Below are 26,179 nucleotides of genomic sequence, written 5' to 3' on the forward strand. Positions count from 1 at the left end.
GTATAGGGTTATAGGGTATAGGGGTATAGGGTTATATGGTATAGGGTTATATGGTATAGGGTTATAGGGTATATGGTTATAGGGTATAGGGGTATAGGGTTATATGGTATAGGTTTATAGGGTATAGGGTTATAGGGTATAGGGTTATAGGGTATAGGGTATAGGGTTATATGGTATAGGGTTATAGGGTATAGGGTTATAGGGTATAGGGTTATAGGGTATAGGGTATAGGGTTATAGGGTATAGGGTTATAGGGTATAGGGTATAGGGTTATACGGTATAGGGTTATAGGGTATATGGTTATAGGGTACAGGGTTATAGGGTATAGGGTATATGGTTATAGGGTATAGGGGTATAGGGTTATATGGTATAGGGTAATAGTGTATATGGTTATAGGGTATAGGGATGTAGGGCATAGGGGTATATGGTTATAGGGTATAGGGTATACGGTTAAAGGGTATAGGGTATATGGGTATAGTGTATAGGGTATAGGGTTATAGGGTTATAGGGTATAGGGTATATGGTTATAGGGTATAGGGTTATAGGGTATAGGGTATAGGGTTATAGGGTATAGGGTTATAGGGGTATAGGGGTATAGGGTTATAGGGTACAGGGGTATAGGGTATAGGTTTATAGGGTATAGGGTTATATGGTATAGGGTTATAGGGTATAGGGTATTGGGGTATAGGGTTATATGGTATAGGGTTATATGGTATAGGGTTATAGGGTATAGGGTTATAGGGTATATGGTTATAGGGTATAGGGTTATAGGGTATAGGGTTATAGGGTATAGGGGTATAGGGTTATATGGTATAGGGTTATATGGTATAGGGTTATAGGGTATATGGTTATAGGGTATAGGGGTATAGGGTTATATGGTATAGGTTTATAGGGTATAGGGTTATAGGGTATAGGGTTATAGGGTATAGGGTATAGGGTTATAGGGTATAGGGTTATAGGGTATAGGGTTATAGGGTATAGGGTTATAGGGTATAGGGTATAGGGTTATAGGGTATAGGGTTATAGGGTATAGGGTATAGGGTTATACGGTATAGGGTTATAGGGTATATGGTTATAGGGTACAGGGTTATAGGGTATAGGGTATATGGTTATAGGGTATAGGGGTATAGGGTTATATGGTATAGGGTAATAGTGTATATGGTTATAGGGTATAGGGATGTAGGGCATAGGGGTATATGGTTATAGGGTATAGGGTATACGGTTAAAGGGTATAGGGTATATGGGTATAGTGTATAGGGTATAGGGTTATAGGGTTATAGGGTATAGGGTATAGGTTATAGGGTATAGGTTATAGGGGTATAGTGTATAGGGTTATATGGTATAGGGTTATATGGGTATAGTGTATAGGGTATATGGGTATAGTGTATAGGGTATAGGGTTATAGGGTTATAGGTTATAGGGTTATAGTGTATAGGGTTATAGGGTTATATGGTATAGGGTAATAGAGTTATATGGTATATGGTTAAGGGTTATAGGGGTATAGGGTATAGGGTTATAGGGGTATAGGGGTATAGGGTTATAGGGGTATAGTGTATAGGGTATAGGGTTATATGGAATAGGGTTATATGGTATAGGGTTATAGGGTATATGGTTAAGGGTTATAGGGGTATAGGGTATAGGGTTATAGGGGTATAGGGGTATAGGGATATAGGGGTATAGGGTTATAGGGTATAGGGATGTAGGGGTATAGGGGTATAGGGGTATAGGGGTATAGGGTTATAGGGTATAGGGATGTAGGGGTATAGGGGTATAGGGGTATAGGGGTATAGGGGTATATGGGTATAGGGGTATAGGGGTATAGGGGTATAGGGTTATAGGGGTATAGGGGTATAGGGTTATAGGGGTATAGGGTTATAGGGTATAGGGATATAGGGTTATAGGGTATATGGTTACAGGGTATAGGGTTATATGGGTTATAGAGTTATAGGGTTTAAGGGTATAGGGGTATAGGGGTATAGGGATATAGGGTTATAGGTTTATATGGTATATGGTTATAGGGTATATGGTTATAGGGTATAGGGGTATAGGGGTATAGGGGTATAGGTTTATATGGTATAGGGTTATAGAGTATTAGGGTATATGGTTATAGGGTATATGGTTATACGGTATATGGTTATAGGGGTATAGGGTTATATGGTATAGGGTTATAGGGTATATGGTTATAGGGTATAGGGGTATAGGGTTAGAGGGTATAGGGGTATAGGGTTAGAGGGTATAGGGGTATAGAGTTATAGGGTTATAGGGTATAGGGTATAGGGTTATAGGGTATATGGTTATAGGGTATAGGGTATATGGTTATAGGGGTATAGGGGTATAGGGTTATAGGGTATAGGGTTATAGGGGTATAGGGTATAGGGTATAGGGTTATAGGGTATAGGGTTATAGAGTATAGGGTTATAGGGTATAGGGTTATAGGGTATCGGGGTATAGGGTTATATGGTATAGGGTTATATGGTATAGGGTTATAGGGTATATGGTTATAGGGCATAGGGTTATAGGGTATAGGGTTATATGGTATAGGGTTATAGGGTATATGGTTATAGGGTATAGGGGTATAGGGTTATATGGTATAGGGTTATAGGGTATATGGTTATAGGGTATAGGGTAATAGGGTATATGGGTATAGGGTTATATGGTATAGGGTTATATGGTATAGGGTTATAGTGTATATGGTTATAGGGTATAGGGGTATAGGGTTATATGGTATAGGGTTATAGGGTATATGGTTATAGGGTATAGGGTTATAGGGTACAGGGTTATAGGGTATAGGGTTATAGGGTATATGGGTATAGGGTTATATGGTATAGGGTTATATGGTATAGGGTTATAGGGTATATGGTTATAGGGTATAGGGGTATAGGGTTATATGGTATAGGGTTATAGGGTATATGGTTATAGGGTATATGGTTATAGGGTATATGGTATAGGGTTATAGGGTATAGGGTTATAGGGTATAGGGTTATAGGGTATATGGGTATAGGGTTATATGGTATAGGGTTATAGGGTATATGGGTATAGGGTTATATGGTATAGGGTTATATGGTATAGGGTTATATGGTATAGGGTTATAGGGTATATGGTTATAGGGTATATGGTATAGGGTTATAGGGTATAGGGTTATAGGGTATAGGGTTATAGGGTATATGGGTATAGGGTTATATGGTATAGGGTTATATGGTATAGGGTTATAGGGTATATGGTTATAGGGTATAGGGGTATAGGGTTATATGGTATAGGGTTATAGGGTATATGGTTATAGGGTATAGGGTTATAGGGTATAGGGTTATAGGGTATAGGGTTATAGGTTATAGGGTATAGGGTATAGGGTATAGGGTTATAGGGTATAGGGTTATAGGGTATGGGGTTATAGGGTACAGGGTTATGCAGTATAGGGTTATAGGGTATATGGTTATAGGGTATAGGGTTATAGGGTATAGGGTATATGGTTATAGGGTATATGGTTATAGGGTACAGGGGTATAGGGTTATATGGTATAGGGTTATAGGGTATATGGTTATAGGGTATAGGGATGTAGGGTATAGGGGTATATGGTTATAGGGTATAGGGTTATAGGGTATAGGGTAATAGGGTAATAGGGTATATGGTTATAGGGTATAGGGGTATAGGGTTATAGGGTATAGGGTTATAGGGTATAGGGTTATAGGGTATAGGGTTATAGGGTTATATGGTATAGGGTTATAGGGTATAGGGCATGGGGTATATGGTTATAGGGTATAGGGTTATAGGGTATATGGTTATAGGGTATATGGTTATAGGGTATAGGGGTATGGGGTATAGGGTTATAGGGTATATGGTTATAGGGTTATAGGGTTATAGGGTATAGGGGTATAGGGTATAGGGTTATAGGGTATATGGTTATAGGGTTATAGGGTTATAGGGTATAGGGATATGGGGTTATATGGTATAGGGTTATAGGGTATAGGGTATGGGGTATATGGTTATAGGGTATATGGTTATAGGGTATATGGTTATAGGGTATAGGGGTATGGGGTATAGTGTTATAGGGTATATGGTTATAGGGTATATGGTTATAGGGTATAGGGTTATAGGGTATAGGGTTATAGGGTATATGGTTATAGGGTTATAGGGTTATAGGTTATAGGGGTATGGGGTTATATGGTATAGGGTTATATGGTATAGGGTTATAGGGTATAGGGTTAAAGGGTATAGGGTATATGGGTATAGTGTATAGGGTATAGGGTTATAGGGTTATAGGGTATAGGGTATAGGGTATAGGGTTATAGGGTATATGTTATAGGGGTATAGTGTATAGGGTATAGGGTTATATGGTATAGGGTTATATGGTATAGGGTTATAGAGTTATAGGGTATATGGTTATATGGTATATGGTTAAGGGTTATAGGGGTAGAGGGTTATATGGTATAGGGTTATAGGGTATAGGGTTATAGGAGTATAGGGGTATAGGGTATAGGGTTATAGGGGTATAGGGGTATAGTGTATAGGGTATAGGGTTATAGGAGTATAGGGTATAGGGTTATAGGGGTATAGGGTTATAGGGTATAGGGATGTAGGGGTATAGGGGTATAGGGTTATAGGGGTATAGGGGTATAGGGTTATAGGGGTATAGGGGTATAGGGTTATAGGGTATAGGGATGTAGGGGTATAGGGGTATAGGGGTATAGGGGTATAGGGGTATAGGGTTATAGGAGTATAGGGTATAGGGTTATAGGGGTATAGGGGTATAGGGGTATAGGGTTATAGGGTATAGGGATGTAGGGGTATAGGGGTATAGGGGTATAGGGTTATAGGGGTATAGGGGTATAGGGGTATAGGGTTATAGGGTATAGGGATGTAGGGGTATAGGGGTATAGGGTTATAGGGGTATAGGGGTATAGGGTATAGGGGTATAGGGGTATAGGTTTATAGGGGTATAGGGGTATAGGGGTATAGGGTATAGGGGTATAGGGTATAGGGGTATAGGGGTATAGGGTTATAGGGTTATAGGGGTATAGCGGTATAGCGGTATAGGGGTATAGGGGTATAGGGTTATAGGGTTATAGGGGTATATGGGTATAGGGTTATAGGGTATAGGGGTATAGGGTTATAGGGGTATAGGGTATAGGGTTATAGGGGTATAGGGTATAGGGTTATAGGGTATAGGGTATAGGGTTATACGGTATAGGGTTATAGGGTATATGGTTATAGGGTACAGGGTTATAGGGTATAGGGTATATGGTTATAGGGTATAGGGGTATAGGGTTATATGGTATAGGGTAATAGTGTATATGGTTATAGGGTATAGGGATGTAGGGCATAGGGGTATATGGTTATAGGGTATAGGGTATACGGTTAAAGGGTATAGGGTATATGGGTATAGTGTATAGGGTATAGGGTTATAGGGTTATAGGGTATAGGGTATAGGTTATAGGGTATAGGTTATAGGGGTATAGTGTATAGGGTTATATGGTATAGGGTTATATGGGTATAGTGTATAGGGTATATGGGTATAGTGTATAGGGTATAGGGTTATAGGGTTATAGGTTATAGGGTTATAGTGTATAGGGTTATAGGGGTATAGGGGTATAGGGTTATAGGGGTATAGTGTATAGGGTATAGGGTTATATGGTATAGGGTTATAGGGTACATGGTTAAGGGTTATAGGGGTATAGGGTATAGGGTTATAGGGGTATAGGGGTATAGGGTTATAGGGGTATAGGGTTATAGGGTATAGGGATGTAGGGGTATAGGGGTATAGGGGTATAGGGGTATAGGGTTATATGGGTATAGGGGTATAGGGTTATAGGGTTATAGGGTTATAGGGTATAGGGATGTAGGGGTATAGGGGTATAGGGTTATAGGGGTATAGGGGTATAGGGGTATAGGGGTATAGGGGTATAGGGTTATAGGGTATATGGTTACAGGGTATAGGGTTATATGGGTTATAGAGTTATAGGGTTTAAGGGTATAGGGGTATAGGGGTATAGGGATATAGGGTTATAGGGGTATAGGGTTATAGGGTTATAGGGTATATGGTTACAGGGTATAGGGTTATATGGGTTATAGAGTTATAGGGTTTAAGGGTATAGGGGTATAGGGGTATAGGGGTATAGGGATATAGGGTTATAGGTTTATATGGTATATGGTTATAGGGTATATGGTTATAGGGTATAGGGGTATAGGGGTATAGGGGTATAGGTTTATATGGTATAGGGTTATAGAGTTATAGGGTATATGGTTATAGGGTATATGGTTATACGGTATATGGTTATAGGGGTATAGGGTTATATGGTATAGGGTTATAGGGTATATGGTTATAGGGTATAGGGGTATAGGGTTAGAGGGTATAGGGGTATAGAGTTATAGGGTTATAGGGTATAGGGTATAGGGTTATAGGGTATATGGTTATAGGGTATAGGGTATATGGTTATAGGGGTATAGGGGTATAGGGTTATAGGGTATAGGGGTATAGGGTATAGGGGTATAGGGGTATAGGGTATAGGGTTATAGGGGTATAGGGTTATAGGGGTATAGGGTTATAGGGGTATAGCGGTATAGCGGTATAGGGGTATAGGGGTATAGGGTTATAGGGTTATAGGGGTATATGGGTATAGGGTTATAGGGTATAGGGGTATAGGGTTATAGGGGTATAGGGTATAGGGTTATAGGGGTATAGGGTATAGGGTTATAGGATATAGGGTATAGGGTTATACGGTATAGGGTTATAGGGTATATGGTTATAGGGTACAGGGTTATAGGGTATAGGGTATATGGTTATAGGGTATAGGGGTATAGGGTTATATGGTATAGGGTAATAGTGTATATGGTTATAGGGTATAGGGATGTAGGGCATAGGGGTATATGGTTATAGGGTATAGGGTATACGGTTAAAGGGTATAGGGTATATGGGTATAGTGTATAGGGTATAGGGTTATAGGGTTATAGGGTATAGGGTATAGGTTATAGGGTATAGGTTATAGGGGTATAGTGTATAGGGTTATATGGTATAGGGTTATATGGGTATAGTGTATAGGGTATATGGGTATAGTGTATAGGGTATAGGGTTATAGGGTTATAGGTTATAGGGTTATAGTGTATAGGGTTATAGGGGTATAGGGGTATAGGGTTATAGGGGTATAGTGTATAGGGTATAGGGTTATATGGTATAGGGTTATATGGTATAGGGTTATAGGGTATATGGTTAAGGGTTATAGGGGTATAGGGTATAGGGTTATAGGGGTATAGGGGTATAGGGTTATAGGGGTATAGGGTTATAGGGTATAGGGATGTAGGGGTATAGGGGTATAGGGGTATAGGGGTATAGGGTTATATGGGTATAGGGGTATAGGGTTATAGGGGTATAGGGGTATAGGGTTATAGGGGTATAGGGTTATAGGGTATATGGTTACAGGGTATAGGGTTATATGGGTTATAGAGTTATAGGGTTTAAGGGTATAGGGGTATTGGGGTATAGGGATATAGGGTTATAGGTTTATATGGTATATGGTTATAGGGTATATGGTTATAGGGTATAGGGGTATAGGGGTATAGGGGTATAGGTTTATATGGTATAGGGTTATAGAGTTATAGGGTATATGGTTATAGGGTATATGGTTATACGGTATATGGTTATAGGGGTATAGGGTTATATGGTATAGGGTTATAGGGTATATGGTTATAGGGTATAGGGGTATAGGGTTAGAGGGTATAGGGGTATAGAGTTATAGGGTTATAGGGTATAGGGTATAGGGTTATAGGGTATATGGTTATAGGGTATAGGGTATATGGTTATAGGGGTATAGGGGTATAGGGTTATAGGGTATAGGGTTATAGGGGTATAGGGTATAGGGTATAGGGTTATAGGGTATAGGGTTATAGAGTATAGGGTTATAGGGTATAGGGTTATAGGGTATCGGGGTATAGGGTTATATGGTATAGGGTTATATGGTATAGGGTTATAGGGTATAGGGTTATAGGGTATATGGTTATAGGGCATAGGGTTATAGGGTATAGGGTTATATGGTATAGGGTTATAGGGTATATGGTTATAGGGTATAGGGGTATAGGGTTATATGGTATAGGGTTATAGGGTATATGGTTATAGGGTATAGGGTAATAGGGTATATGGGTATAGGGTTATATGGTATAGGGTTATATGGTATAGGGTTATAGTGTATATGGTTATAGGGTATAGGGGTATAGGGTATATGGTATAGGGTTATAGGGTATATGGTTATAGGGTATAGGGTTATAGGGTACAGGGTTATAGGGTATAGGGTTATAGGGTATATGGGTATAGGGTTATATGGTATAGGGTTATATGGTATAGGGTTATAGGGTATATGGTTATAGGGTATAGGGGTATAGGGTTATATGGTATAGGGCTATAGGGTATATGGTTATAGGGTATATGGTTATAGGGTATATGGTATAGGGTTATAGGGTATAGGGTTATAGGGTATAGGGTTATAGGGTATATGGGTATAGGGTTATATGGTATAGGGTTATAGGGTATATGGGTATAGGGTTATATGGTATAGGGTTATATGGTATAGGGTTATAGGGTATATGGTTATAGGGTATATGGTATAGGGTTATAGGGTATAGGGTTATAGGGTATAGGGTTATAGGGTATATGGGTATAGGGTTATATGGTATAGGGTTATATGGTATAGGGTTATAGGGTATATGGTTATAGGGTATAGGGGTATAGGGTTATATGGTATAGGGTTATAGGGTATATGGTTATAGGGTATAGGGTTATAGGGTATAGGGTTATAGGGTATAGGGTTATAGGTTATAGGGTATAGGGTATAGGGTATAGGGTTATAGGGTATAGGGTTATAGGGTATAGGGTTATAGGGTACAGGGTTATGCAGTATAGGGTTATAGGGTATATGGTTATAGGGTATAGGGTTATAGGGTATAGGGTATATGGTTATAGGGTATATGGTTATAGGGTACAGGGGTATAGGGTTATATGGTATAGGGTTATAGGGTATATGGTTATAGGGTATAGGGATGTAGGGTATAGGGGTATATGGTTATAGGGTATAGGGTTATAGGGTATAGGGTAATAGGGTAATAGGGTATATGGTTATAGGGTATAGGGGTATAGGGTTATAGGGTATAGGGTTATAGGGTATAGGGTTATAGGGTATAGGGTTATAGGGTTATATGGTATAGGGTTATAGGGTATAGGGCATGGGGTATATGGTTATAGGGTATAGGGTTATAGGGTATATGGTTATAGGGTATATGGTTATAGGGTATAGGGGTATGGGGTATAGGGTTATAGGGTATATGGTTATAGGGTTATAGGGTTATAGGGTATAGGGGTATAGGGTATAGGGTTATAGGGTATATGGTTATAGGGTTATAGGGTTATAGGGTATAGGGATATGGGGTTATATGGTATAGGGTTATAGGGTATAGGGTATGGGGTATATGGTTATAGGGTATATGGTTATAGGGTATATGGTTATAGGGTATAGGGGTATGGGGTATAGTGTATAGGGTATAGGGTTATATGGTATAGGGTTATATGGTATAGGGTTATAGAGTTATAGGGTATATGGTTATATGGTATATGGTTAAGGGTTATAGGGGTATAGGGTTATATGGTATAGGGTTATAGGGTATAGGGTTATAGGAGTATAGGGGTATAGGGTATAGGGTTATAGGGGTATAGGGGTATAGTGTTATATGGTATAGGGTTATAGGGTATAGGGTTATAGGAGTATAGGGGTATAGGGGTATAGGGTTATAGGAGTATAGGGGTATAGGGTATAGGGTTATAGGAGTATAGGGTATAGGGTTATAGGGGTATAGGGTTATAGGGTATAGGGATGTAGGGGTATAGGGGTATAGGGGTATAGGGTTATAGGGGTATAGGGTTATAGGGGTATAGGGGTATAGGGTTATAGGGTATAGGGATGTAGGTTTATAGGGGTATAGGGGTATAGGGGTATAGGGTTATAGGGTATAGGGATGTAGGGGTATAGGGGTATAGGGGTATAGGGTTATAGGGGTATAGGGGTATAGGGGTATAGGGTTATAGGGTATAGGGGTATAGGGTTATAGGGTATAGGGATGTAGGGGTATAGGGGTATAGGGTTATAGGGGTATAGGGGTATAGGGTATAGGGGTATAGGGGTATAGGGGTATAGGGGTATAGGGTATAGGGGTATAGGGTATAGGGGTATAGGGGTATAGGGTATAGGGTTATAGGGGTATAGGGTTATAGGGGTATAGGGTTATAGGGGTATAGCGGTATAGGGGTATAGGGGTATAGGGTTATAGGGTTATAGGGGTATAGGGTTATAGGGTATAGGGTATAGGGGTATAGGGTTATAGGGGTATAGGGTATAGGGTTATAGGGGTATAGGGTATAGGGTTATAGGGGTATAGGGGTATATGGGTATAGGGTTATAGGGTATAGGGATGTAGGGGTATAGGGTTATAGGGGTATAGGGTTATAGGGGTATAGGGTATAGGGTTATAGGGGTATAGGGGTATATGGGTATAGGGTTATAGGGTATAGGGATGTAGGGGTATAGGGTTATAGGGATGTAGGGGTATAGGGGTATAGGGTATAGGGTATAGGGGTATAGGGTTATATGGGTTATAGGGTTATAGGTCTATAGGGTATATGGTTATAGGGTATAGGGGTATAGGGGTATAGGTTTATATGGTATAGGGTTATAGAGTTATAGGGTATATGGTTATAGGGGTATAGGGTTATATGGTATAGGGTTATAGGGTATATGGTTATAGGGGTATAGGGTTATATGGGTTATAGAGTTATAGGGTTTAAGGGTATAGGGGTATAGGGTTATATGGGTTATAGGGTTATAGGTTTATAGGGTATATGGTTATAGGGTATAGGGGTATAGGTTTATATGGTATAGGGTTATAGAGTTATAGGGTATATGGTTATAGGGGTATAGGGTTATATGGTATAGGGTTATAGGGTATATGGTTATAGGGTATAGGGGTATAGGGGTATAGGTCTATAGGGTATAGGGGTATAGAGGTATAGGGTTATAGGGTTATAGGGTTATAGGGTATAGGGTATATGGTTATAGGGTATAGGGTATATGGTTATAGGGTATATGGTTATAGGGTATATGGTATAGGGTTATAGGGTATATGGTTATAGGGTATATGGTTATAGGGTATATGGTTATAGGGTTATATGGTATAGGGTTATAGGGTATAGGGTTATAGGGTATATGGTTATAGGGTATAAGGTTATATAGTTATAGGGTATAGGGTATATGGTTATATGGTTATAGGGTATAGGGTATAGGGTATATGGTTATATGGTATATGGTTATAGGGTATAGGGTTATATAGTTATAGGGTATAGGGTATATGATTATAGAGTATATGGTTATAGGGGTATATGGTTATAGGGTATATGGTTATAGGGTATAGGGTATAGGGTATATGGTTATAGGGTATATGGTTATAGGGGTATAGGGTTATATGGTATAGTGTATAGGGTTATAGGGTATAGGGGTATAGGGTTATATGGTATAGGGTATATGGTTATAGGGTATAGGGTATATGGTTATAGGGTATAGGGTATAGGGTATATGGTTATAGGGTATATGGTTATAGGGTATAGGGGTATAGGGTTATATGGTATAGGGTATATGGTTATAGGGTATAGGGTATAGGGTATATGGTTATAGGGTATATGGTTATAGGGTATAGGGTATAGGGTATAGGGTATATGGTTATAGGGTATAGGGTTACAGGGTATAGGGTTATAGGGGTATAGGCGTATAGGGTTATAGAGTTATAGGGTATATGGTTATAGGGTATATAGGTATAGGGGTATAGGGTATAGGGTATAGGGGTATAGGGGTATAGGGGTATAGGGGTATAGGGTTATAGAGTTATAGGGTATAGGGGTATAGTGTTTATGGTGCAAGGCCCAACATTATGTAAAGAAAGGTATGTTTTATCCGAGACAGGACGGCCCACAGGGTCAGAGGCCAGAACGGCCCATAGGGCCAGGAGCCAGAACGGCCCATATGGTCAGGAGCCAATCTCCTGTTTCTCTAGGGTGAGGCAGCTTGATGTAAAAGTACACCCCCTGGACAAGACGCTAGTACAAAAGTAGTGCACTATAAAGGGAACAGGGTACACATTTAGATTCGGCCAGTTGCTGTGAGACAAACTGCTAATGGCTTAGAGAGAAGGCGACCGGGAGGCCATGTTGGATCGAGCAGACCTAGGTTGACAGTTATTGAGAGAGTAACAGCAGCTGAGGGAGAAGGCGACCGGGAGGCCATGTTGGATCGAGCAGACCTAGGTTGACAGTTATTGAGAGAGTAACAGCAGCTGAGGGAGAAGGCGACCGGGAGGCCATGTTGGATCGAGCAGACCTAGGTTGACAGTTATTGAGAGAGTAACAGCAGCTGAGGGAGAAGGCGACAGGGAGGCCATGTTGGATCGAGCAGACCTAGGTTGACAGTTGTTGAGAGAGTAACAGCAGCTGAGGGAGAAGGCGACAGGGAGGCCATGTTGGATCGAGCAGACCTAGGTTGACAGTTATTGAGAGAGTAACAGCAGCTGAGGGAGAAGGCGACAGGGAGGCCATGTTGGATCGAGCAGACCTAGGTTGACAGTTATTGAGAGAGTAACAGCAGCTAAGGGAGAAGGCGACAGGGAGGCCATGTTGGATCGAAGGTGACAGTTGCTGAGACACTAACTGCTCGTGGCTGAGAGAGAAGGGCAACCCGGGCGGCAACGTTGAATCGAGCGGCGGTACCTACCTGTGGGTCTGAGAGGCGGGAGATGTCAGGGTACAGGTAGAACTTGATTCCTTCCCACGCCCCCGGCAGAGTCACCCCTCGGATCAGCAGGACCAACAGCATGGCATAGGGGAAGGTAGCAGTTACGTACACCACCTATAGATGGACAGAACCACGACAACATATCATATTACATAATATATAATAGAATCTATAGGTGAAGGTAACCGTCACATACAAACATATCATACGTAATACATAGATCGCATACACCACCTGTAGTGAAGAGAACAACATACAGTATTATTCTAGGGTTGAGGTCAATTTGAATTGGAGGAAGTCAATTCAGGAAGTATAGGTATCAGTCACATAGGAACATATCATATATAATCTATAGGTATCAGTCACATAGGAACATATCATATATAATCTATAGGTATCAGTCACATAGAAACATATCATATATAGGTATCAGTCACATAGGAACATATCATATGTAATCTATAGGTATCAGTCACATAGAAACATATCATATATAGGTTTCAGTCACATAGGAACATATCATATGTAATCTATAGGTATCAGTCACATAGGAACATATCATATATAGGTTTCAGTCACATAGGAACATATCATATGTAATCTATAGGTATCAGTCACATAGGAACATATCATATATAGGTTTCAGTCACATAGGAACATATCATATATAATCTATAGGTATCAGTCACATAGGAACATATCATATGTAATCTATAGGTATCAGTCACATAGGAACATATCATATATAATCTATAGGTATCAGTCACATAATCTATAGGTATCAGTCACTTAGGAACATATCATATGTAATCTATAGGTATCAGTCACATAGGAACATATCATATATAGGTTTCAGTCACATAGGAACATATCATATATAATCTATAGGTATCAGTCACATAATCTATAGGCATCAGTCACATAGGAACATATCATATGTAATCTATAGGTATCAGTCACATAGGAACATATCATATATAGGTATCAGTCACATAGGAACATATCATATATCCTCTATAGGTATCAGTCACATAATCTATAGGCATCAGTCACATAGGAACATATCATATGTAATCTATAGGTATCATTCACATAGGAACATATCATATATCCTCTATAGGTATCAGTCACGTAATCTATAGGCATCAGTCACATAGGAACATATCATATGTAATCTATAGGTATCATTCACATAGGAACATATCATATATCCTCTATAGGTATCAGTCACATAGGAACATATCATATATAATCTATAGGTATCAGTCACATAATCTATAGGCATCAGTCACATAGGAACATATCATATATAATCTATAGGTATCAGTCACATAGGAACATATCATATGTAATCTATAGGTATCATTCACATAGGAACATATCATATATCCTCTATAGGTATCAGTCACATAATCTATAGGCATCAGTCACATAGGAACATATCATATGTAATCTATAGGTATCAGTCACATAGGAACATATCATATGTAATCTATAGGTATCAGTCACATAGGAACATATCATATATAATCTATAGGTATCAGTCACATAGGAACATATCATATATAATCTATAGGTATCAGTCACATAATCTATAGGTATCAGTCACTTAGGAACATATCATATATAATCTATAGGTATCAGTCACGTAATCTATAGGTATCATTCACATAGGAACATATCATATATCCTCTATAGGTATCAGTCACATAATCTATAGGTATCAGTCACATAGGAACATATCATATATAATCTATAGGTATCAGTCACATAGAAACATATCATATATCCTCTATAGGTATCAGTCACATAGGAACATATCATATATAATCTATAGGTATCAGTCACGTAGGAACATATCATATATCCTCTATATGTATCAGTCACATAATCTATAGGTATCAGTCACATAGGAACATATTATATATAATCTATAGGTATCAGTCACATACAAACATATCATATATAATCTATAGGTATCAGTCACACAGGAACATATCATATATCCTCTATAGGCATCAGTCACATAGGAACATATCATATATAATCTATAGGTATCAGTCACATAGGAACATATCATATATAATCTATAGGTATCAGTCACATAGGAACATATCATATATAATCTATAGGTATCAGTCACATAGGAACATATCATATATCCTCTATAGGTATCAGTCACATAGAAACATATCATATATCCTCTATAGGTATCAGTCACATAGGAACATATCATATATAATCTATAGGTATTAGTCACATAGGAACATATCATATATAATCTATAGGTATCAGTCACATAGGAACATATCATATATAGGTATAAGGAGGTAGCTCTCCAGGAACAGGGTTGGAGAGCCCTGTAATAAAGTAATACTGCAAAATTCACTTTTTGTCCTGAATACAAAGTGTTATGTTTGGGGCAAATCCAATACAACACATTAATGAGTACCACTCTCCATATTTTAAAGCATAGTGGTGGCTGCATCAGGTTATGGGTATGTTTGTAATCGTTAAGTACTGGGGAGTTTATCAGGATAAAAAAAATAAACGGAATGGAGCTAAGCACAGGAACAATCCTAGAGGAAAACCTGGTTCAGTCTGCTTTCCACCAGACACTGGGAAATTAATTTACCTTTCAGCAGGACAATAACCTAAAACACAAGACTAAATCTACACTGGAGTTGCTTACTAAGAAGACAGTGAATGTTCCTGAGTGGCCGAGTTACAGTTTTGACTTAAATCTACTTGAAAATAATAATGGAGACTTACCCAGAAAGACTCACAGCTGTAATCACTGTCAAAGGTTCTACAAAGTATAAGTGAACACTTATGTAAATTAGTCATTTCTGTATTTCATTTTCAATACATTTGCAAAAATGTCTAAAAACATGTTCTCACTTTGTAATTATGAGGTGTGTAGATGAGCGAGAGAAAATATATATTTAATCCATTTAGAATTCAAGCTGTAACACAACAACATGTGGAATAAATCAACGGGTTTGAATCTCTCTCTGAAGGCTCTGTATATCATACCATCTATATATTACATCATCTATAGGGGAAGGCATAAATCCCAAACACTACCTAGATGAATGTCATCTGCATGCAGACCTGGGATGTTCTGGGTATTCAATCCCATATCTGTTGTCAATGTTGCTTCACTGGGAATTCAGTGAATAGCTGTGAATGGTCAATCAACAAGCACAAACCACCTTTTGAAGCAAGTACCCCAAGTGGACACAACAAGTTTGTTACTCCACAAAGCAAGACCGCCAGCCCGTCCATTCATACGGGCGACTGCTGTTTCACTATACAGTCCAGTGACCTGGGTCACCTGCCGGGGGGTTGTGGGTAATTGGGTGTGCACATGCCGAGCTAGATAATTTTCCCACACTGCCTCAGCTGGGATCCCCCTCCCTTCCTCTCCTCTCCTCCCAGACCTGCAAGAAGCTGGGTCACAGGGCTGGGGAGGGAACAGGGCCAGAGACTAGGTCACAGGACTGGGGAGGGAACAGGGCCAGAGGCTGGGTCACAGGGCTGGGGAGGGAACAGGGCCAGAGACTGGGTCACAGGGCTGGGGAGGGAACAGGGCCAGAGACTGGGTCACAGGGCTGGGGAGGGAACAGGGCCAGAGGCTGGGTCACAGGGCTGGGGAGGGAACAGGGCCAGATGGAGGGAACAGGGCTGGGGAGGGAACAGGGCCAGAGGCTGGGTCACAGGGCTGGGGAGGGAACAGGGCCAGATGCTGGGTCACAGGGCTGGGGAGGGAACAGGGCCAGAGGCTGGGTCACAGGCCTGGGGAGGGAACAGGGCCAGAGACTGGGTCACAGGGCTGGGGAGGGAACAGGGCTAGATGCTGGGTCACAGGGCTGGGGAGGGAACAGGGCCAGATGCTGGGTCACAGGGCTGGGGAGGGAACAGGGCCAGAGGCTGGGTCACAGGGCTGGGGAGGGAACAGGGCCAGAGGCTGGGTCACAGGGCTGGGGAGGGAACAGGGCCAGAGGCTGGGTCACAGGGCTGGGGAGGGAACAGGGCCAGATGCTGGGTCACAGGGCTGGGGAGGGAACGTACTCTGGTCAGATGAGACTACAATTTAGCTTTTTGGCCATCAAGGAAAACACTATGTCTGGAAGGCATAGTGCAGACCCAACACCCTACATCACCTACATCACCTACACCCTACATCACCTACATCACATCACCTACACCCTACATCACCTACATCACCTACACCCTACATCACATCACCTACACCCTACATCACCTACATCACATCACCTACACCCTACATCACCTACATCACCTACACCCTACATCACCTACATCACCTACACCCTACATCACCTACACCCTACATCACCTACATCACCTACACCCTACATCACCTACATCACCTACACCCTACATCACCTACATCACATCACCTACATCCTACATCACCTACATCCTACATCACCTACACCCTACATCACCTACATCACCTACACCCTACATCACCTACATCACCTACACCCTACATCACCCACATCACCTACACCCTACATCACCTACATCACATCACCTACACCCTACATCACCTACATCACCTACACCCTACATCACCTACACCCTACATCACCTACATCACATCACCTACACCCTACATCACCTACATCACCTACACCCTACATCACCTACACCCTACATCACCTACATCACATCACCTACACCCTACATCACCTACATCACCTACACCCTACATCACATCACCTACACCCTACATCACCTACATCACATCACCTACACCCTACATCACCTACATCACCTACACCCTACATCACCTACACCCTACATCACCTACATCACATCACCTACACCCTACATCACCTACATCACCTACACCCTACATCACATCACCTACACCCTACATCACCTTCATCACATCACCAACACCCTACATCACCTACATCACATCACCTACACCCTACATCACCTACATCACCTACACCCTACATCACATCACCTACACCCTACATCACCTTCATCACATCACCAACACCCTACATCACCTACGAGAACACCATGTTTTTCATTGGCAGAGAAACTGGTCAGAAGCATGGTGGTGGCAGCATCATGCTGTGGGGATGTTTTCCCTTCGGCAGGGACTGGGAAACTGGTCAGAATTGAAAGAATGATAGATGGCGCTAAATAAAGAAATAATCTTGACGGAAACCTGTTTCAGTCTTCCAGAGATTTGAGGTTCACCTTCCAGCAGGACAATGGTCCTAAGCATACTGCTAAAGCAACACTCGAGTGGTTTAAGGGGAAACATTTACATGTCTTGGAATGGCCTAGTCAAAGCACAGTTGAGAATCTGTGGTATGACTTAAAATTGCTGTACATCAGCAGAACCCATCCAACTTGAAGGAGCTGGAGCAGTTTTGCAAAAATCCCAGTGGCTAGATGTGCCAAGCTTATAGAGACATACCCCAAGAGACTTGGAGCTGTAATTGCTGCAAAAGGTGGCTCTACAAAGTATTAACTTGGGGGGGGGGGTGAATTTTATCTTTATTTAACTAGGCAAGCCAGTTAAGAACAAATTATTATTTTCAATGATGGCCTAGGAACAGTGTGTTAACTGACTTGTTCAGACGCAGAATGACAGATTTTTACCTTGTCAGCTCGGGGATTCAATCTTGCAACCTTTCAGTTACTAGTCCAACGCTCTAACCACTAGGCTACCTGCCGCCACGTTCAAGTTTTCTGTTTATTTGTCTTATTTCTTGTTTGTTTCACGATAAAAAAATATGTTGCATCTTCAAAGTGTTGTGTAAATCAAATGATACAAACCCCCGAAAAATGCCAAGGGGGGTGAATACGTACGCAAGCCACTGTATTGCCAACTCCAATTACAATGTTAATCCGTTATAGTTGTTAAATGGCTTACAGGAACAAAATAACAAAATGTAGACCTATCTTTGATAAATATTTTAACTTGAACCCAATTGCAGTCTACATTGTTCTAAGTAATTGTATGGCTTCAATAGCATTCTCCCTGATATAGGGGCTAGGCCTACTGGTATGGCTTCAATAGCATTCTCACTGATATAGGGGCTAGGCCTACTGGTATGGCTTCAATAGCATTCTCACTGATATAGGGGCTAGGCCTACTGGTGTGGCTGCAATAGCATTCTCACTGATATAGGGGCTAGGGCTGTAAATTACTTTATGGCTGAGCAGGGACATGCCAAATATTGTCAATAAGTAAGATTACATTCATTATTGATGAGGCCTAAAAAGAGAACTAATGATTCGAATCAAATTCTAAACAAAACAACGACTTGTTTTAAATAGGCTGTCACACTAGTTTCTCCCCGAAACAAAACGAAACAATGACTTGTTTTAAATAGACTATGTCACACTAGTTTCTCCCCGAAACAAAACGAAACAACGACTTGTTTTAAATAGGCTATATCACACTAGTTTCTCCCCGAAACAAAACGAAACAACGACTTGTTGTAAATAGGCTATATCACACTAGTTTCTTCCCGTGGGGCATGTAATATTAAAACAACGCACACTATGGAAGGTTTTCCACACATCCAAAACAGGACCTGCATGGCTAACATAAACGCCTACAATGCAGAGATAAAAAGGGAATGACAGCTCACTGTTTTACTCCTCTTAAACTTGATGTTTTAATAAAGCTTTGGCGATTAATATTTCCAACCATTTATCGACAGTCTTGACTCTTTCACGATTGCATTGGGCAGGACAAAACAAGGGGTGGCTATGCTTGGTTTTTAATCAAACAAAATGAATGGAGGGAAGAAAAAAAGAAAAAAAGATTTTTTGAATGATTCTAAATATGATGTATAGAGGCACCAAAAGTACATTAGGCTTCTCTTGTTCCATGTTCATATGGTCAGTGTGCATCACGTTAGGCTTCTCTTGTTCCATGTTCATATGGGCAGTGTGCATCACGTTAGGCTTCTCTTGTTCCATGTTCATATGGGCAGTGTGCATCACGTTAGGTAACTCTTGTTCCATGTTCATATGGGCAGTGTGCATCACGTTAGGTAACTCTTGTTCCATGTTCATATGGGCAGTGTGCATCACGTTAGGTAACTCTTGTTCCATGTTCATATGGGCAGTGTGCATCACGTTAGGTAACTCTTGTTCCATGTTCATATGGGCAGTGTGCATCACGTTAGGTAACTCTTGTTCCATGTTCATATGGGCAGTGTGCATCACAGCTGGATAGGCTGTGTTTCCGCTGTCCGAATTCATACCATAACCAGCTGAGTTACCGCTAAAACCAGCTTCTGGTTGGACTTAAATAATCCTCTTCAGCGCTGCCTAAAATTAGCCCTTTGGATCACGTTTTTTAAACATTTTACATTTTACGTCATTTAGCAGACGCTCTTGTCCCGAGCGACTTACAGTAGTAGTGAGTGCATACATTTTTTAATTTTTTATACTAGTCCCCCGTGGGAAACGAACCCACAACCGTGGCGCTGCAAGTGCCATGCTCTACCAACTGAGCTGCACGGGACTTAAAGACACGCCTCAAATATTTCCTCCCCGCCCATCTGAGCCCAAGCGAGCTGATATAAGACAGGTAAATTGGGGAACCTGGTGTTAGGGCTGGAAAATGCATGACGACGAATGCATTATGAACACATGATGAATTACGAAATTGCGTTTGACACTAGCGCCGCCTTAATGCCAGCCGAAAACAGAGCCCTCAGGATCTCGTCACGGTATCTCTGTGCATTCAAATTACCATCGATAAAATGCAACTGTATTCATTGTCTGTAGCTTACGCCTGCCCCATACCATAACCCCACCGCCACCATGGGGCACTCTGTTCACAACGTTGACATCAGCAAACCGCTCGTCCACAAGACGCCATACACGCTCTCTGCCATTTGCCTGGAGCAAGGGGTAACACAATGTACAGTTGAACCCGGGATTCATCCATGAAGAGCACACTTCTCCAGCATGCCAGTGGCCATCAAAGGTGAGCATTTGCACACTGAAGTTGGTTACGACGCCGAACTGCAGTCAAGTCAAGACCCTGGTGAGGACGACGAGAGCATGCAGATGAGCTTCCCTGAGACGGTTTCTGAGAGTTTTTGCAGAAATGATTGAGTTGTACAAACCCTCAGCTTCATCAGCTGTCTGGGTGGCTGGTCTCAGACAACCCTCAGCTTCATCAGCTGTCTGGGTGGCTGGTCTCAGACAAACCCTCAGCTTCATCAGCTGTCTGGGTGGCTGGTCTCAGACAAACCCTCAGCTTCATCAGCTGTCTGGGTGGCTGGTCTCAGACAACCCTCAGCTTCATCAGCTGTCTGGGTGGCTGGTCTCAGACAAACCCTCAGCTTCATCAGCTGTCTGGGTGGCTGGTCTCAGACAACCCTCAGCTTCATCAGCTGTCTGGGTGGCTGGTCTCAGACAAACCCTCAGCTTCATCAGCTGTCTGGGTGGCTGGTCTCAGACAAACCCTCAGCTTCATCAGCTGTCTGGGTGGCTGGTCTCAGACAACCCTCAGCTTCATCAGCTGTCTGGGTGGCTGGTCTCAGACAAACCCTCAGCTTCATCAGCTGTCTGGGTGGCTGGTCTCAGACAAACCCTCAGTTTCATCAGCTGTCTGGGTGGCTGGTCTCAGACAAACCCTCAGTTTCATCAGCTGTCCTGGTGGCTGGTCTCAGACAAACCCTCAGTTTCATCAGCTGTCCTGGTGGCTGGTCTCAGACAAACCCTCAGTTTCATCAGCTGTCCTGGTGGCTCATCTCAGACAAACCCTCAGTTTCATCAGCTGTCCTGGTGGCTCATCTCAGACAAACCCTCAGTTTCAGCTGTCCTGGTGGCTCGTCTCAGACAAACCCTCAGTTTCATCAGCTGTCCTGGTGGCTCGTCACAGACAAACCCTCAGTTTCATCAGCTGTCCTGGTGGCTCGTCTCAGACAAACCCTCAGTTTCATCAGCTGTCCTGGTGGCTCGTCTCAGACAAACCCTCAGTTTCATCAGCTGTCCTGGTGGCTCGTCTCAGACAAACCCTCAGTTTCATCAGCTGTCCTGGTGGCTCGTCTCAGACAAACCCACAGTTTCATCAGCTGTCCTGGTGGCTGGTCTCAGACAAACCCTCAGTTTCATCAGCTGTCCAGGTGGCTGGTCTCAGACCATCCCTCAGTTTCATCAGCTGTCCGGTGGCTGGTCTCAGATGATCCCACAGTTTCATCAGCTGTCCAGGTGGCTGGTCTCAGATGATCCCACAGTTTTTATCAGCTGTCCAGGTGGCTCGTCTCAGACCATCCCTCAGTTTCATCAGCTGTCCAGGTGGCTGGTCTCAGATGATCCCACAAGTGAAGAAGACAGATGTGGAGGACCTGGGCTGGTGTGGTTACACGTGGTCTGCGGTTGTGACGCTAGTTGGACGCATTGCCAAATTCTCTAAAGCAACTTTGGAGTTGGCTTATGGTAGAGGAATTAACAATACATTCTTTGGCAACAGCTCTGGTGGACATTCCTGCAGTCAGCATGCCAATTTCACGCTCCCTCAAAACTTGAGACACCTGTGGCATTGTGTTACCCCTTTCTCTAGCCAAACAATGCCCCACGTCTTGGTATGGTAAGCAACTCCAGTGTATATTTCGCCTTGTGTTTTAGGTCATTGTCTTGCTGAAAGGTGAATTCATCTCCCAGTGCCTAGTGGAAAGCAGACTGAACCAGGTTTTCCTCTAGGATTTTACCTGTGCTTAGCTCTATTCCATTTCTTTTTTATCCTGAAAAACACCCCAGGCCTTTACGATGACAAGCATTCCCTATAACATGATGCAGCCACAACTATGCTTAAAAATATGGAGAGTGGTGCACAGCAAAGTGTTATATTGGATTTGCCCCAAACATAACACTTTGTATTCAGGACAAAAAGTCAATTGCTTTGCTAATTTTTTTTTTATTACGTTAGTGCCTTGTTGCAAACAGGATGCAAGTTTTGTCATATTTTTATTCTGTACAGGCTTCCTTCTTTTCACTCTGTCAATTAGGTTAGTATTGTGTACAATGTTGTTTTTTCCTCTGACAGCTATTAAACTGTTTTAAAGTCACCATTGGTGAAATCCCTAAAACAGTTTCCTTTCTCTCCGGCAACTGAGTTAGGAAGGACGCCTGTATCTTTGTAGGGACTGGGTATTTTGATACACCTTCCAAAGTGTAATTAATAGCTTCACAATGCTCAAAGGGATATTCAATATCTGCCTTAACCCAGTCTAAGCCCTGTCTAAGCCCTGTCTAAACCCAGTCTAAGCCCTGTCTAAGCCCAGTCTAAGCCCTGTCTAAACTGGGGGAGGTGGAGGGTTCTATTAAGCTATATGGAATTGTTTTAAGGACCATTCACACATACATGTACTGTATATATATTTGTACACATATTTAACACCATATTATTAAACATAATCCATATACTGTATCAGTTAAAAGTTTGGACAAAAAAATATCCTCAGTGTACAACGTAAAACACCAAATAATGCATGCAGAGCAGAATTAGGCCAGTACCTGCTAATTATCAACATACAGAAAAATAGCCGTTGAATTCTAAAACCACCTAAAAGGAAGCGATCCCCAAACCTTCCATAACAAAGCCATCACCTACAGAGAGATGAACCTGGAGAAGAGTCCCCTAAGCAAGCTGGTCCTAGGGCTCTGTTCACAAACACAAACACACCCCACAGAGCCCCAGGACAACAGCACAATTAGACCCAACCAAATCATGAGAAAACAAAAAGATAATTATGTGACATATTGGAAACAAAAGAACAGAGCAAACTAGAATGCTATTTGGCCCTAAACAGAGAGTACACAGTGGCAGAATACCTGACCACTGTGACTGACCCTAAACAGAGAGTACACAGTGGCGGAATACTTGACCACTGTGACTGACCCTAAACAGAGAGTACACAGTGGCAGAATGCCTGACCACTGTTACTGACCCAAACTTAAGGAAAGCTTTGACTATGTACGGACTCAGTGAGCATAGCCTTGCTATTGAGAAAGGCCGCTGTAGGCAGACTTGGCTCTCAAGAGAAGACAGGCTATGTGCACACTGCCCACAAAATGAGGTGGAAACTGAGCTGCACTTCCTAACCTCCTGCCAAATGTTTGACCATATTAAAGACAAATATTTCCCTGAGATTACACAGAACCACAAAGAATTCGAAAACAAACCCAATTTTGATAAACTCCCATATCTACTGGGTGAAATACCACAGTGTGCCATCACAGCAGCAATATTTGTGACCTGTTGCCACAAGAAAAGAGCAACCAGTGAAGAACAAACACAATTGTAAATATAACCCATATTTATGTTTATTTATTTTCCCTTTTGTACCTTAACTATTTGCACATCGTTACGACACTGTATATAGACATAATATGACATTTCAAATGTCTTTATTCTTTTGGAACTTTTGTGAGTGTAATGTTTACTGTAAAAAAAAAAAAAAATTCACTTTTTTTTAAATGTATTATCTATTACACTTGCTTTGGCAATGTAAATATATGTTTCCCATGCAAATAAAGCCCTTTAATTGTCATTGAATTGAGAGAGAGAAAGAGACAGAGGAGAGAGTCAGGGGGATTTAAGGAGGGGAGAGAGAGAAAGAGACAGAGGGGAGAGTCAGGGGATTTAAGGAGGGGAGAGAGAGAAAGAGACAAAGGGGAGAGTCAGGGGGATTTAAGGAGGGGAGAGAGAGGAAGAGACAGAGGGGAGAGTCAGGGGGATTTAAGGAGGGGAGAGAGAGAAAGAGACAGAGGGGAGAGTCAGGGGGATTTAAGGAGGGGAGAGAGAGAAAGAGACAGAGGGGAGAGTCAGGGGGATTTAAGGAGGGGAGAGAGAGAAAGAGACAAAGGGGAGAGTCAGGAGATTTAAGGAGGGGAGAGAGAGAAAGAGACAGAGGGGAGAGACAGGGGATTTAAGGAGGGGAGAGAGAGAAAGAGACAAAGGGGATTTAAGGAGGGGAGAGAGAGAAAGAGACAGAGGGGAGAGACAGGGGATTTAAGGAGGGGAGAGAGAGAAAGAGACAGAGGAGAGAGTCAGGGGGATTTAAGGAGGGGAGAGAGAGAAAGAGACAGAGGGGAGAGTCAGGGGGATTTAAGGAGGGGAGAGAGAGAAAGAGACAGAGGAGAGAGACGGGGGGATTAAGGAGGGGAGAGAGAGAAAGAGACAGAGGAGAGAGTCAGGGGGATTTAAGGAGGGGAGAGAGAGAAAGAGACAGAGGAGAGAGACGGGGGGATTTAAGGAGGGGAGAGAGAGAAAGAGACAGAGGAGAGAGTCAGGGGGATTTAAGGAGGGGAGAGAGAGAAAGAGACAGAGGAGAGAGACGGGGGATTTAAGGAGGGGAGAGAGAGAAAGAGACAGAGGAGAGAGTCAGGGGGATTTAAGGAGGGGAGAGAGAGAAAGAGACAGAGGAGAGAGTCAGGGGGATTTAAGGAGGGGAGAGAGAGAAAGAGACAGAGGGGAGAGTCAGGGGGATTTAAGGAGGGGAGAGAGAGAAAGAGACAGAGGGGAGAGTCAGGGGGATTTAAGGAGGGGAGAGAGAGAAAGAGACAGAGGGGAGAGTCAGGGGGATTTAAGGAGGGGAGAGAGAGAAAGAGACAGAGGAGAGAGTCAGGGGGATTTAAGGAGGGGAGAGAGAGAAAGAGACAGAGGAGAGAGACGGGAGATTTAAGGAGGGGAGAGAGAGAAAGAGACAGAGGGGAGCGTCAGGGGGATTTAAGGAGGGGAGAGAGAGAAAGAGACAGAGGGGAGAGTCAGGGGATTTAAGGAGGGGAGAGAGAGAAAGAGACAGAGGGGAGAGTCAGGGGATTTAAGGAGGGGAGAGAGAGAAAGAGACAAAGGGGAGAGTCAGGGGGATTTAAGGAGGGGAGAGAGAGAAAGAGACAGAGGGGAGAGTCAGGGGATTTAAGGAGGGGAGAGAGAGAAAGAGACAGAGGAGAGAGACGGGGGATTTAAGGAGGGGAGAGAGAGAAAGAGACAGAGGAGAGAGTCAGGGGGATTTAAGGAGGGAAGAGAGAGAAAGAGACAGAGGGGAGAGACAGGGGATTTAAGGAGGGGAGAGAGAGAAAGAGACAGAGGGGAGAGACAGGGGATTTAAGGAGGGGAGAGAGAGAAAGAGACAGAGGGGAGAGACGGGGGGATTTAAGGAGGGGAGAGAGAGAAAGAGACAGAGGGGAGAGTCAGGGGGATTTAAGGAGGGGAGAGAGAGAAAGAGACAGAGGAGAGAGATGGGGGATTTAAGGAGGGGAGAGAGAGAAAGAGACAGAGGAGAGAGTCAGGGGGATTTAAGGAGGGGAGAGAGAGAAAGAGACAAAGGGAATTTAAGGAG

General features: G+C 42.4%; 1 protein-coding gene across 1 annotated transcript in view; it reads right to left on the bottom strand.

Annotated features, from left to right (window-relative positions):
* The window catches only part of slc6a11b (solute carrier family 6 member 11b), a 126,170-nt gene that overhangs the window by 49,857 nt on the left and 50,134 nt on the right, over nt 1-26,179 (bottom strand). The window contains exon 7 of the mRNA XM_055869915.1: nt 12,789-12,923. Within this exon, the coding sequence (XP_055725890.1) occupies nt 12,789-12,923 (135 nt within the window). The remainder of the gene's footprint in view (nt 1-12,788; nt 12,924-26,179) is intronic.

Source organism: Salvelinus fontinalis, chromosome 18 (assembly GCF_029448725.1).
Source record: "Salvelinus fontinalis isolate EN_2023a chromosome 18, ASM2944872v1, whole genome shotgun sequence".
Taxonomy (NCBI): Eukaryota; Metazoa; Chordata; class Actinopteri; order Salmoniformes; family Salmonidae; genus Salvelinus; species Salvelinus fontinalis.